The following is a 15,438-nucleotide window of genomic DNA, read 5'->3' as shown; positions in this document are numbered from 1 at the left end:
CTCCTTCATGCATCAGAAAAGCAGGAGGGGTGAGCAATTAAGCACATGGAACTATTAAGATGGAGTCTTACCATGGACTCATTAATTACTTTGAGATTGTCCCTATCATTTTGGACATACCGTCTAGTATAACTGATTTTACTACTCTCACTTTGTCGTTATAGCAGCTGCTGGCTCATCTACTCTTCAAAAACTCAACCTGTTTAGTACAGTCACAAAATTTTAAATATTCTGTACTTCTGTATTAGAATAGACAAGAATATAATGCAATAAAGCATAACAAAAATACCTATGCAGTCTAACTTATATTGATCAATTGTTACCGATCACTAATAGTGATAAAGCATTGCAAACATACCATAATTTGTAAGAAGTAGCACACTGCTACTGAGTCACAAGAGAGAATGTTGGCAGAATGACTACATGCTCTTTCTGGGGAAAAAAACTCCAAGAAATGTAATTATGAATTATGAAATGAACTTAATACATTTAGTATTACCTAAATGAAATAATGTATGCATTTTAAAGTAAAACCAAAGTTGATATAAAAATACACTACCAAAAAGAGTGTCTTGGCTTGTCTCACCAAATCACAATTTTGGATAATAAGAAGGTCATTCAGAAATGCCAGCATTAAGATTTACTTGGCTCTTAACTTTGGATGACTTAGATATCTTTAAAAGAAGAATGATTATTCTCTCCATAAGAAAATAATAACCCTGTTACATTCCAAACACAAACGCTGACCTCTGTCTACCTGTGGTTTCCAAATTACATGGAAGAAATAGTCCAAGTATTATATGAAGTAATGTTGTTTTTCAGTATATTCAGTCTAAATAAAGCAACAGAGTATTCCCTCCCTCAATCCATTTTTTCCCCAGTGAGTCGCACTCAGGTTAAATCTCTAGTTGAGTCAGGTTACTATACATCCATGGTAAAACTGTGCTAACTACATGCAAAGTATCTCCGAAACTGTATTTGGAATGGAAAGACAATATTCACATGCAACTTTTAAATACAACACTTCTAACTTTTGAAACAAAAGCAGAAAAATGCAAACTAAGCAAGTTTGAAGTACAAAAACCACCTCACCTTCACTATATATTCCATCAATGTTACAATACATGCTTTAATTATGCAATCTCTTTATCCACAGTACTAAAGGAACCCTTGAAGTCATTATTCTATTAACTGCATGCAGGTCAGCTTGCAATTTTCCGCCATCTGCCAGCAGCAGTGAGACTGCATTACCTTCTTTCCATGTCTTCCACTGGAACCTGCTTTGTCTATGAAAGACCTTCGATATTTCCTACGTATTCTTGCTTATCCAGAGATGGAGAATTTAGATATCATTAATGAAATGTCTATGAAGAAACTCAAAATGGACAGTGCCAATCCTTTTCAGTATCACCTTTCCCACAGTGACAATACTAGGCAAACTGGGGGGAATCATGGGAACTCTTGTAGTTAGAAATAGGCTTGAATTCCAAAGATCTAATGAGTCCTCCAACATTTTATTTTCATTATGGGAACATGAATATTTCTAATATCCATCTAGATGTCTGACTCTTTTTTTCCCCCAATGACCCTTCATGGTAATAGCATCAACAGCCTAATTACATGTGGTATGAAAGCATGTTTTCATCTGATGCATAGAAGGACATGGCCTTCAGCAAGGAACAGTGTTGCTGGAAAATTATGCATTCACCTAAGTGGCAGAGTACAAATTATACTTACATTTTTTTCTGGACATTTCCAAGGCAACAGCTGCTCATCCTGAGATATTTGTAGTCTGTGACAGCAGGCTTCAGCAGTCCCAGAGAAGTATGAGCTACCTGTGCTCCTGTTCAAGACTATCAGCCTACAAGGTCAACCCTCAAAAACAGAGCTGAAGAGGAATTTTCCATCAGCATTACACTCTCCTCTTTTCAGCTAAAAGAATCACTTGCAACATGACTGTAGATGTTTCAAAACTTTAGTGGAAAAATGTTTTTTTCCTCCGTGACTCTGTACACATCAGCAACCTGTCTAGTTTGCTGATGGGGAGTTGTGTCCTCTAGGATCATTTTCTTTCAAGTAACATATAAGGGTGAAAAGCTCTGGCTTTCAAGCTCCTAGCCTCACTGCAATGGCAGGGAATTTCAGAAACACATCAAACCTTTCAAAAGGAAATGTCACTTGGACTTTTTCCAGACCAAAGTTAAAATAATAACAATAATACTATAGGTAAGTTTCTTTTATCCCATTTTGGAATAGCGCACTATTTGAAATCTCAGAATTTCCAAATGGGAATTGTGTCTTAGACTAATATTATTTAATCATGAAAGGCTCTGTGCAGCATCGTGATTTCAGGAAAAGCAACTGAATTGAGAGGCACTATTCAAAAAAGGAAGTATTTGTCAGCATAAGCAGACGTTATACATTCAGCTCCCTATGAAACTGGTTATCCATTGTAAGATTCAGATGAATATATGACTTTTTATCAGAGATGAGGTGCGCTATCTGTGCAAGTGACTTCAGGCCAGTTTGTTAATTGATGAAACAAAGCCGCAGATAAATTTGTCACAAGACTTTCAAAAGGTATCTAGCATTAAATTATTTTGGATTTATATGCTAGAAGTTTCTGAAAATTTTATTAGGTGCTTTTCTGCACCTCTAGTGGCTGAAATTTCTTTTGAAACTTGGCTTTTTAACATCAATCCATTGCATACAACCAGAAATCTGAGAAACAGATAGAAAATATTTCCTTCCCAGAACACTAATGAGTAACTGTGAATATAATTAAGAATATTTATAAAAAGGGAACTTGGTTCACACCTTGCTTGCCTCAAACTCTTTTTATACGATATACAACTGTCACCCTTTAAAGTGCTGCAGGACATTTAATTTAATGTAAATGTATATTTTTCTATCAAATCTCTATCCTATACTGAAAACATAGCAGCTAAACTTGAATATAGTGCAGCTATTTATTATTTGTATTGATGTGGTAGAGGATGCTCCTTGCTGGAGTGTAATTGCTGTGTCCTTGCTTAAGCATAATTGCTGCGATTCTCAGGCATAACATCCCTCCCAAAGGTTTTCCACCAGAACAGCTTAACAGGTAATTCCCACAAATGTTCAGGTAGCGAAACTGCCTTCAGTCAGCCTTCTATACAAGGAAAATATGGACTTTGTAATGTATCTAGAAGTTTAATGAATTCAGGGGCTGAATCCGTGATCATGGGATGTGCTTGGAATAGATACCCTTGGCTGCTACTCACTGTCTGTAGTAAAAAAAGAATTATTTTGTTTATCTGTGCTGATCTAAATTATCATACTGGAGGATGTGAGAAGAGAGGATGCTAACCTGAAAAGAGTATTTCAAACTTCTTGTGGCTTGGACAGTTTAAACTGAAACTTCTGTCTGGCAGCTTCTTGATAAGCAACTGAGCTCCAAAAGCACTGGTGAGGAGATGCTATAAACTCATTTTTACTTGATTTGATCATGAATCTGTCAACTGGGATTGGGTGTTTCTTAGATACCAGAATATTACTGGGGTGATTAAGCAATATTACAGCAGAATTTTAAGGGAAAGCAAAAATTCACTCTTCAAAGCAATCTGGGTGAGGCACTGCCATGGTATTCTTTCAAAGACTTTCTCATTTCTTTAACTATCAATACCCTATGAAAGGCAAACAGTTCAGATTGCTAGCCTGGACTTTGGGAGAGCTTTTCCAGAGAATTTCTGTGTCACCTCAAGCAACTCAGTCTCTCAAAGTTTCAGACTCCCAGCTGTTAACTTGGAATTATAGTAATTTATTTCCTCATAAGAGTGTTGTGAAGGACATCCATTGCAGATGTGCAGTGTTCAGAAACCACAGTCACAGATACATAAATGCCTATGAAACAACAACCATAAGGCAAGGTGTATAAATTGTGCCACAAAATGAAACTTCTGGAAAATCAGTACTGCTGTGCAAGAAAGGACTCACAGTGGTGGTACACTATACATCAAGTTCAGAGTACAAAAAGAACACAGGAAAGAAAAGCCATTCTCAAAGGTGATTTAATTCACTGAATGTTAACTGCTTTTTCACTTATGACTCTTAAAAAGTTCCTAACTGTACTTTAAAAAAAAAAAAACAGAACAAAAAAAGACACAAGTTCAAGTTATATGACCACACAACATATACAGACTGAGATAAGGTCCTTTTCTAGTACTGTGCTCCATAAGGTCCTTCACAGGTCCATCTTTCAGATACAGGTTTTATCACAGAATCATAGAATGTCCTGAGTTGGAAGGGACCCACAAGGATCATCAAGTCCAACTCCTGTTCCTGCACAGGACAACCCCAAAATTCACACCATGTCTCTGAGGGTATTGTCCAAGTGCTTCTTGAATAGCATCACGCTTGGTGCTGTGACTGCCTCCCTGGGGACCCTGTTCCAGTGCTCTACCACCCTCTGGGTGAAGAACCTTTTCCTAATATCCAACTTAAACCTCCCCTGGCACATCTTCCTGACATTCCCTTGGGTCCTGTCATCGGTCACCAGAGAGAAGAGATCAGCGCCTGCTCCTCCTCCTCTCCTTGTGTGGAAGCTGCAGACCACGATGAGGTCTCCCCTCAGTCTCCTCTTCTCCAGGCTGAACAAACCAAGTGACTATAGCTACTCCTCATACAGTTTTCCCTCTAAACCCTTCACCAAGTTCATGGCCCTCCTCTGGACACTCTGCGGTAGCTTTATATCCTTAATGCACTGTGGTGCCCAGAACTGCACACAGCACTCAAGGTGAGGCCACACCAGCGCAGAGCAGAGCGGGACAATCCCCTCCCTCAGCCAGCTGCAATGCAGTGCTTGATGCACCCCAGGGCACGGTTGGCCCTCTTGGCTGCCAGGGCACACTGTTGGCTCATGTTCAACTTGCCATCAACCAGAACCCCCAGGTCTCTCTCTGCAGAGCTTCTCTCCAGACTCTCATTCCCCAGTCTGTGTGTACATCCAGGGTTGCCATGCCCCAGGTGCAAAATACGGTACTTGCCCTTGTTAAACTTCATAGGGTTGGTGATGCCCAGCTCTCCAGTCTGTCCAGGTCCCTCTGCAGGGCCTCTCTGCCCTCCAGAGTGTCAACAGCTCCTCCCAGTTTTGTGTCATCAGCAAACTTGATTAGAATTCTTTCAAGTCCTGCATCCAAGTCATTTGCAAAGACATTAAAGAGTGCCAGCCCCAAGATGGATCCCTGCAGAAGCCTGCTAGTGACTGGCCACCAGCCCAATGTAACCCCATTTACCATGACCCTCTGAGCCTGACCCACCAGCCAATTGCTGTGAAAGACAGTATCGAAAGCTTTACTGAAATCCAAGAAGATCACATCAACTGACTTTCCTTGATCAACTAGGTGGCTAACCTTGTCATAGAAGGAAATCAAGTTTGTTAAACAGGACTTCCTCCTCATGAACCCATTCGGGCTAGGACTAATGAGTGCATTGTCTTTCAGCTGTTTTTCAACAACTCCCAGAATAATCTTCTCCATAATTTTACCAGGCACAGAAGTGAGACTGCAGGCCAGTAGTTACTGGGGTCATCCCTGTTGCCCTTCTTAAAGATTGGGACAATGTTTTTCAGCTTCCACTCAACTGGGACCTCTCCAGGTTCCCACGAGCATTGAAAGATCATTGAGAGAGGTCTCTCTATGACATCAGCCAGCTCTTTAAGTACCCTCGGATGTATCCTATCAGGCCCCATCAACTTATAGGGATTAGCTGGAGCAGCAAGTCCTGCACAAGTTCAGGGTTTATTAGGAGTTTATCATTCCCACAGTCACAGTTCTCTAGCCCAGGGTTCTGAGGGTCCCTAAGCCCACCACTGATGTTGAAGACCGAGGCAAAGAAAGCATTAAACGTATTTGCCTTGTCTATGTCCCTGCTTGTGAGGTGACCACTCTCATCAAGCAATGAGCCAATGTTATTTCTAGCCTGCCTTTTGCCATTAATGTGTTTAAAAAGTCCTTCTTATTGTCTTTCACAGTACTGGCCGGCTTCAACTTTAACTGAGCTTTGGCCGCATGTATTTCCTCCCTGCAGTGGCCAACAGTATCTCTATAGTCCTCCCATGTTGCCTGACCTTGCTTCCACTGGCCATATACTTTTTTTTTTCTCCTTATTTCTAGAAGAATATCCCTGATCAGCCAAGCCTGCCTTTTTAACTTCCTACTCTTTGGGATTGCCTGCTCCTGTGCTTTTAGGAGGTGGTACTTAAAAAGCAACATGCACGGATGGACCCCAGGGGACCTTACTGAGCCATTCCCTGAGCAACCTGAAGTCTGCTCTCCTCATGTCCAGATTTGAGGCCTTGCTGGCAGCTTTCCTCCTGTCAACATAGATTTTAAAGTTGACTGTTTAAACTTATGCACATGTTTAAATGAAAACCACCATAAAAAGTACCAGGGGAGGAGAGCAAAGGGTTCCTCAGGAACACCCTGTCATCAACAAGCATGCTGGAGAATGGCACAGACAATATTGCCTTGAGAAGGGCTCACTTCCTCTGTGAAGTGTGTTTGGCAGTTGAAGGAGACCTTGATCCACTGTCTCTGCTCCCCTCTCCACAACAGAAAAGCTGTATGCATGCTACAAAAGGCTGTGTGATTATTTGGGTTGGTTTGTTGGTTTGTTTGGTCCCATGTGATAATTATTTCAAACTAAAACAAGAAATTTGCTTCCACCGAGTATTTACTGGGAGAAAAAGAGATTGTGCCTGTGTGTCTATCCCATTCTGTAGCCTGCAGATTCACAGGCTTATCTAGTAAAAAGATGGCTATGAGTTTCAGTCCCTGATCCAATAAATGTTTATGTTCAATGTCAACATGAGAGATTTTGATCAACTCGCATTCCTGTCTAAAAAATACTCTTAAGAATCTGATTAATGTGGATTTAAATCCTCTTAAGTAGAAGACACAAATCTCCCAAATCCCAGCTGAATACCTTAAACATGAGCCTGAAGGGTGAATGGTATGTCTTCCATGATGATTTTGTGAATATGTGTAAATTTTTCCAATTTGAAACTACTCATTATTGGCTTCAGATTGGTTTTGGGGAGAAAACATTTTAAAAAAAGGAAAAGAAAATTTCTATCTATTCCTAAATTAAGGTGTAGTTCCCATAATTCTTTGAGAAGGACTGTAGATATTATTACAGGCCCCTCTTCAAAGCACAAAAAGTGTGTGTATGGATGTTTCTTGCACTCGTTCTCATCTGTGCTTTGGCATCACAATTTTTCCCACAGATTTTAAGACTATTTTTCATTTACAGATTTAGCATTAGATTGCAGTACCTGGGGAATAAAGAATTCAGGTCCTCATCCCTACAGCTTGTATATTTTGACATCTGCATAAGTGAATTGATTTTCAGAAGCATTGATCCTCCATGGCTCTAATTGCCTTCAGCACCTTAAAAAAATTAGTACCCACAACACATTAAAAAATTGTGGGCAAAAATATTGATTTTGCCTTACATTAAACTTCCAGACTATTACAAAATACTAGTAAGTGTATGGCAGATAGTCTAGGAAGTCTGAAGGCTTTTGAATGGAAGATTTTATTTGAGGAATAAAATAACGAACATAAATACATGAATTTTCAGAAGAACTAGTAACCCTAATAGTTGTGGGGGTATTGTGTGCGAAGTAATGAGAGTTACAGAAATACAGTCTACTGGCAGGAAGACACTACACTGAAGGGAGTTAAAATCCCATGATTAGTTTAAACAATTGTTAAGTATCAACTGAACAAAATTCATTGATAAAATAGGAGAGTAAAGGAAAAATGAGGATTTTCCACCTGCTGAATGGAATCATGATACTTACAATTGTCTGCTATGCTGTAAAGTAGTGACCAATATATTGCTACCTATATAATGAGCTCCTAATAACGAGCACTGCAAATTTTTATCCCCTTTTTATATAAACCAACAGTCAATACACTTTTGAGGCAAATCACTTAGTATGACTGATAAATAACAGGTTGCGTCCACTTACCTCTGTCTCTGTTTTTGCCTTCTGGTGACAAAACCAAATGACAGCATTCAAGAATCACTTTAGGCCTAACAGGCTTGAAGAGATGCTTTTAATTTAATGCCAAGTCTTAGGTTTAGACTTGCAAAAGTAATGCTAGTTTTCCAGACTTCGGAAAGTGGAAATTACCTACATAATATCTCCCCCTCTACTGCCTTCAGGTACTCTTCTGTGTTTTGTTTCAAATCAAACTAACGAAGCATATGTGACTGCGGTGCAGGTCTCCTATTCTTCACAATATCTAGTAAGTACTAAGTCCTTTCATATACAACATAAAGCTTTTGCCTATCAGCTCCTAATTTCACTGAATCAGCACACAGTCCTGGAGGAACCAACCTTATTTTGAACCCTGTTAACTTGCTTTGCCACTTCACTTACTGTGTCTGCCCAACGCATTTGGCACTTACTACCACTGTATTATAACTTCTATTAGTTAGCCATGCTATCTAAACAGCATAATCAAAATGGCTGGAAAACCCGAAGTTGTAAAAACACCAAATCTGTGAATATTTTATTTCTATCAAGTTAAAATGTAACTTTGGTTATCCACGTGATTCTTAATGAAGAATTCGAAAACTTAACAAAAATTTACTATAATTCATTTTTTTGATTCATTTACTTTATTTTGTTTTCTATACTTCAGATATACAATATTGGTTGCATATATAAGTAAACATAACATACCGAAATCCACAAGCTTGACTCCTCCCTCAGTGGTCAAAAGGATATTATTTCCCTTAATATCACGGTGGATAGTTTTATTTTCATGTAAATGCTGAAGTCCCTGGAAAGTGAGATGTAAACATGAACTTTTTGCTAACAGCTCTGTTCTCTGCATTACAATTGCAGAAACAAAAAGGTAGCAGAAAAGTATGAAAAAACTTACAACAGATTTTTTTTTTTACAATCCAAAACCACAGAGATGTCATTCTTACTGGAAAAAACACTTGGCACACCATAAGGAATAGATATTTTTTAATTGCCCCAGTTTATGTCAAATAGAAATTTTAAGATAAAAGCAGAAAAAAGTATTATAAATCTACATTATCTATTATACCTTTAGAGTATAAACTCAAACAAAAATGCTAAGGCCTAAATTCCACTGCAGAAAGTAAAATTCTCATTAAAAGAAAATGAAAAATAAGGACACTTGATCCTGATTAGGAAAAAAAAAAATTCTTGTAGACTGTTTGAATTCACTAGATCTCTTGACCATTTTGCCATAAAAAATATTTTGGATCCAGACATAAGAAGTTGAAGAGTATTTTGGGTATATTTCTGCTATTTCTCAAAAGAAGAGTGATGCAGAACTGTATTTACTAAGGAAAGGAATCAATGATCAGAAATCAATTTTCATTCTCTTAATAATGAAACAAACAGATTAATGGTTCTCTACCTTGCTTGTTCAAAAAGAACCATTTGAATTACACATTACCTTGATTTCATTAAACACTGCTATAATACAAGATAGCAAGCTGTGTTAGTGGAGACATGGTCCTCATTCATTCAAAGAAAAAAAAAAGAGATGAATATTGACGGTCCTTTCACTGAGAGCTTATCTTACCATCAGAGCTTCATGTAAAATGTAAGCAATTATAAGTTCATTCATCCTTTCGCCTCTCTTCAGAAATCCTTTCACAAGATCAGTCACAGATCCACCATTGCACAGCTGCAAAACATCAGGGGAATATAAAAAGGAATTAAGAAGTGTTGGAGTAGCCACCTGGTTTTAGTTTTCCGTAGTTTTCATATTTGTAGCCAAATAAGCTCAAATTAAACTGGCAAACCACAGATTTGTCCTTATGTCTACCATTTATATAAATAACATACACAGCAACTTTTGCCAATTTTTTTACTACTTCCTGCATTTAATTCTTCTTTCCCAAACACAAGTACAGCAGTCTATCTCTTTGCTTTCCTATATACATGATTGCTTTTCACTGAAACAGAAGTAGCTTATAGTGCAATAAATTTGCTGTGAAGGCATGTTCTGTGGGGCACACTAATTGCTTCTTATACTCCTCATGTGCAACTCACCAGCAATGCAGATTATTACAACATCAATTCTCAGGTACATACAACATAAAATGGATTTAAGGCATCAGAAGACAGGCAGCAGAGAAATTCCCCCAACAGGAAAATCTTCCAAGGGGAAAGGGGAAAGCTGCCCTCTTTGCCAAGCAGCACTTAATTCCTAGCATAGAAGGATGTCATACACAAGGGATGGGCATCATGGAAGATGATGAAAGCACTGTGGAAAGAAAGGTGTCATCCCCCACTGAAACTAGGTGGGCCATGGGTGTAAGACTAATTATAGCTCTTGTAGCGCCAACCCTGTCAGATTCTTGTTCAAGATGCAGGGCCACAATCTACTCTGGACAATCCTTTCTCCTGTCTAAGGTCCAGTTAGACTCCCACCAACCCCTGACCTGTCCCATATACATGGGAAGCAGAGGTTTGGCCTCGCTCTCTAAAAAGATTAGTGAGCACACATTACCGGCAGATTAGTTTAGACCTCCAGTATTTCCTATGTTCATTTTTATCACTCACAATTTTTCCGCAGGAAGAAGCAACAATGTAACTTCAGTGACTGACTCTGCAGCGGTTACGTATCCGCAAAGATGAAGTTGGTACTTAAGCCCTTAAACTATCCATAACGCACCTAACAATACTCATTGATTGAAGAGCCATTGCCTTTGTAAAGGAGTAGTTGCTTCCAATAAAACAGTGAAACAAATTGTAAGTTTTATACTGTATCACTCAGTAGCTTTCAATATGAAAATAAATACCCACATAAGGCATTTTTACCAATGTAGCACAAAACAGTAATTCCTTTTGACTACAGATTTTGAAGTCTATTCAAATCGAGGGCATAACTTATCAATAAAACCTTTCAACTGCAGAACTCCAGACATCAGATACCTTTGTAAATTATTTTTTAATCTGTTCTGCTATAGCTCTACTTCTTTCTGTGCTGTAATTACAAACACACTTGCACCTTGTGGTATAAAACATTTTATAGCCCTTTGTACAGAAACATATCACTAATTTTCTGACTGCCTTTGGAAACCCTGGGCTGCATTGAACGTGCACCACATGAACACCTACACAAATACCATTTAATACATAAGTCTTGTTGCAAGATGTGTCCCCCATCAGGTCAGTGAAGGCTCTGGTCTGATAGATGCTGAGCTCTACAGCAACAATCTTGGAACTCACTTAATCTCATCCTTACTTCAGTGGGACAATATGCATGCTTAGAGAGGGAAGAACTCATATGCTTAAACGATGAGATTAAGTGCTTTGCTGGATCAGGGTCAGATTCCCAAGCAGGATTTAATTTACTGTCTTTAGCCATGCTGGTCTGCCTTCTCCACTGACTTTTTCTAGTTACTTTTTTTCTTACAATTACTTTACCTTTCCAAGGTCTCTATTGTTTTAACTTTGCTGCATCACCAACACGTTTAATCAAACTGAAACAATGACAGTTCTGGTTAATTTAATGCACTTCCATTTCAGTGAAACTGTTTGACGAGTGACAAACTAATTGTGAAATAAATTACACATATGATATTCTTCAAACTATTTTTTTCTTCATTATCTAGATTAAAATTTTGCTTCTTATAGATAGATCTTCTGTTTTCTTTACAGAGCTGGATATCTGTTAGTCCTTCTGTCCAAGGTAAAGAAAACTAACCCAGAAAGGAACACATTCTTTTTGTAGGTGGGAGAAGGAAGAAACTATACCTCAGAAATCACCTTCTCCAACATATAGGCAGTAAAGCCAAGACTGAATTTATTTGCCTGGGCCAGCAATGTTATTTTTTACTTTCTTAAACATGTCGCTTTAATTAATTTTTCTATCCCTCTCATAAGATAAAAATCCCTATTATGAGATAAATATCTGTATTATATGACAAAACTTATCTGAAATATCAGGTAAAGTAAGATACTAAAACTGCGATCTTTTTAGACAAAACCAAAACTGAACCTGGGTATGTAAAAGGTCAGCCAAGCACATCTTGAAGAAAAAGCAGAAGTTACCCACACCCCTGTGGAAATCTTCCACTGACTCCCAAGGCAGGGCGGCTGCTTAGGTAGAGTTCAGCTGAGGATCTCATAGACACACGTTCTTGCACACACATGGCAACTTCTGCTACTTCTGTCTCAACAAGTGCTACTTTTACTTACGACAGACAACTTGTATTTTTCTGAGACCACCAGCATAGGAGGAAGAGGGAAAAAAAAGCTAAGTATTAGAATGCAAGCCGCTATAAGGAGGAAAGGGATTATTGGAATACAACTACAATTAGAAAAGGAGATTATGGCAGACACTGTATGTGTGTGCTCTGAGCTGCATGGGGCGGGAGGGAGGGAAGGATGACGGCAATGATGACACAGTCAGTATTAACCTTGTTCTATTTTTCCACAGGGTAAACAAGTCCTCATGGGTAAAATGTTACAACTGGTCTCATTTCCTACTTCTACCATCTATTTTTTTGCAGGTGAAGCCACCACGTGTCCTTATAACCATGCATATCACTAAAGTTCAAATGGCGAGTCTTTCTCCTGGCTCAGGCTATCAAATTTCATGTGTGTTCAATGCAAGCTTATCATAAGCACCACAAAAAGTCCCTCTCTAATAAGTCAGGCTCTTCTCTTCCCTCTCAAAAGAAGTAGTTACAGAAAACTACGATACTCCCGCCCAATGCCGTGGTTGACCATGCTTGCTTGGGAATCTGAGTAGACAGGGAGATAAATTATCCTTGGGGATGTTGACCAGGATCTACTTGATGACATAAAAACTTAAAGGGGAAAAAAATGCTAAACCATAACAAAAAAAAAGATCACATTTCCTTAACTCATACAGTCCTTCAATGAGAGGTTATGAAACAAGCATTATTTAGCAGTACTGCTGGACTGGAATTTTCCTGGGGTGTTGTTAAATATTGCAGCTTATAATTATGATCTCTGCTGCTTCTTAGTAGCATGCTGTCCACAGTAAAAAACTTGTGTGGTCTCTTTCCAAAGCTACAGAGTTTGAGTTACGCTAACTGTAATGCTTGGATGACAAAAAATCATGAAGGCAACAGAGATAAATTCTTTTAAAAGATCTTTCTGGTTTCCAGGGAAGCATCTGCAGAAGAGAGGTGCTGGTAGCTATTATTTTGTTGCAAGCACTGTGAACTCACATGGCCAAATAGCTAATCAGTCTGTACTACTACTCCACATAATTTGGAAAAAATCTCTTGAGAATACTTTGATGAAGGGCACTATAAGCAGAAAACAGGAAACTCATGGAGAACTCGGAACACAGACATACAGCAGAAGCTACATGTCTATCTGAGCTGTGCCACAGAGCTGCTTCCTACCCTAATGGTCAAAGTAACTGACAAAATGCAAATGTCCTTCAACCTGTCATGAGACGGGCTTTTCTGGGAGAAGGGATTAATAGTTCTATTTCTCTTTCCCGCACTCCTAAAAACACAGAAGCATGCACACATCCTCTACATCCTCTCTTGCACACACACATGCATTTCTTGTGGTTTGTATCAGTTTTATAATACCTATTTTAAGCAACTAGTAATCCCAGGAGGAAAACTGGGTATGGGAGAAGTGGTGATGGTGTCTGTTAGCTCAGGTTTGGCAGCACAAGTAGTAGAAGATGTAAACTGAATGGACTTTCTCAATTTGGTTCTCAGATACCACATAATCTGTTAAGTGAAATGCATGCAAAAACAAAGCCCTTCAGTCTGAACTGTTTTCAAGAAGTCTCCAAAGGCTGCATTTTCCCAGTGAAGAATAGAAATCCTCTTTTACGCTGTGAATAAACTTAATTAAGACAGATAACTCTTATACATGTCCAGCCTATAAGACATGGTAAGGGAAAATATTAGTGATCCTCCCACAAGAACATTATTTAGAAATGTCATCTTGATAACTTTGTACATGAGCAATTTTTATCAATTTAGTGTTAGTCACTTCTATTGTTTCCTTGTGATTTACAGGTATTTTCTTTACTGGCAGTACTTCCAGTGCCTGCACTAATAGAATGCAAATATTACCTGCAAACACAAGCAACTAAAAGGGGATTAAACTGAGCCCTTTGGGCTACCTAAAAGGGGGTGGAGAAGACAGAGACAAGAGACAGATGCTTCCCAGAGGCACACAGCAAAGGATGAGAGGCAATGATCCCCAACTGCAAGACATTAGATTCCTACTGGCCATATAGGAAAAATTTTCCCACCAAGAGTCCTTAAGCACTAGAACAGATTACCCAGCAAGTCCGTGTTATCTCTATCCTTGGAGATATTAAAAACTTGAATGAAAAAGACCCTGTGCAAACCTGTAATATTGAAGTTAATCATCTTTGAGCAGGGGTCTGGACCCAACAGCCTCCAAAGGTCCCTTCCAAGCTATAATTATATGATTCATAATATTTGGATTTTAAAATATTCAGTCCCTTGTTTGTATATTTAGACAGCAGAAACAGGGGGAAAGGACTAAGAAAAACTTGCATACTCAGACCAAAGGAAAGAATAATTTGATAGAAGGCTTGATCCATGTGAAAACCTGCCTGAAAGGGCTGTAGCACTGATGGCCATACATAGCTGCATCAGAAGACATTCTTAAGACTCTTTTACAGTGGTAGTGAAGGGCTCCTCCCTTATGATTTTCTGGCACTCAAAAGGCAAAGACTCATACTAGGATGACATACAGTCCTCCACCCACCCCTCTGCCACAACCTTGTGCTACTGTAATTGAGCTATTAGTATGCAAAGCTATCTTTAGCAATAGATTTACAAAATAGCATGATCCTAACACATCAAATGTCAGTTAAAATTGCCATCACATCACAGTCATGCAGGTGTTCTTTGTAGGTCTTACTCATTCTTCATCTGACCCAGCTGATAAATTTCTCTCTGTTCAGCTCTTCTCAATTCTGATGCCCAAAGAATAAGGATTCACTGTCAGCCTCTCTTTTAAGAAAACTATCAGTTGCACTTTTGTTAGGGCTATTACAGGCTTTAATTATCCAACTGCTCCTGATTTATGCATCTGTACTAAGCTATCAGGTAACATTTGCTTGCATCTTGCAGTTGTCAAGGTGCTTTCATCTTATTTCAGTAGCCTGGATGCGAATAGTGGGGCAACTACAATTACTGCCTTCCCTACCTTTACAGGCTGTACAAACGTAAATGACTGGTTAGCACATCACATATGCACAACTTATGGCATACACAAATGATAGTTATGAAAAAGTTGCATTGTCCAACCGTGCTTTAATGTTATCACACATAAGAATGCTAAAAGCATCTCAGGCACTAATCTCTATATTTTTCTGTTCTTAGAATAGATCAATAATGCAACCTGTTCCATTGGCAGCA

The 15,438-nt window shown here is 38.8% G+C and overlaps 1 protein-coding gene across 6 annotated transcripts in view; it reads right to left on the bottom strand.

Moving 5' to 3' along the window:
- Window positions 1–15,438, bottom strand: part of MYO3A (myosin IIIA) — a 127,692-nt gene that overhangs the window by 79,827 nt on the left and 32,427 nt on the right. For all 6 annotated transcript variants that reach the window (XM_064444827.1, XM_064444822.1, XM_064444824.1 and 3 more), the window contains exons 4-5: window positions 9,615–9,719; window positions 8,735–8,834 (exon numbers count right to left, since the gene is read on the bottom strand). In XM_064444827.1, coding sequence (XP_064300897.1) covers window positions 8,735–8,834; window positions 9,615–9,719 — 205 coding nt within the window. The remainder of the gene's footprint in view (window positions 1–8,734; window positions 8,835–9,614; window positions 9,720–15,438) is intronic.

This window comes from Phalacrocorax carbo, chromosome 2 (genome assembly GCF_963921805.1).
Source record: "Phalacrocorax carbo chromosome 2, bPhaCar2.1, whole genome shotgun sequence".
In the NCBI taxonomy this organism is placed as follows: domain Eukaryota; kingdom Metazoa; phylum Chordata; class Aves; order Suliformes; family Phalacrocoracidae; genus Phalacrocorax; species Phalacrocorax carbo.
Note: the sequence above shows the minus strand (reverse complement) of the source record. Positions and strands in the feature narration are given on the sequence as shown.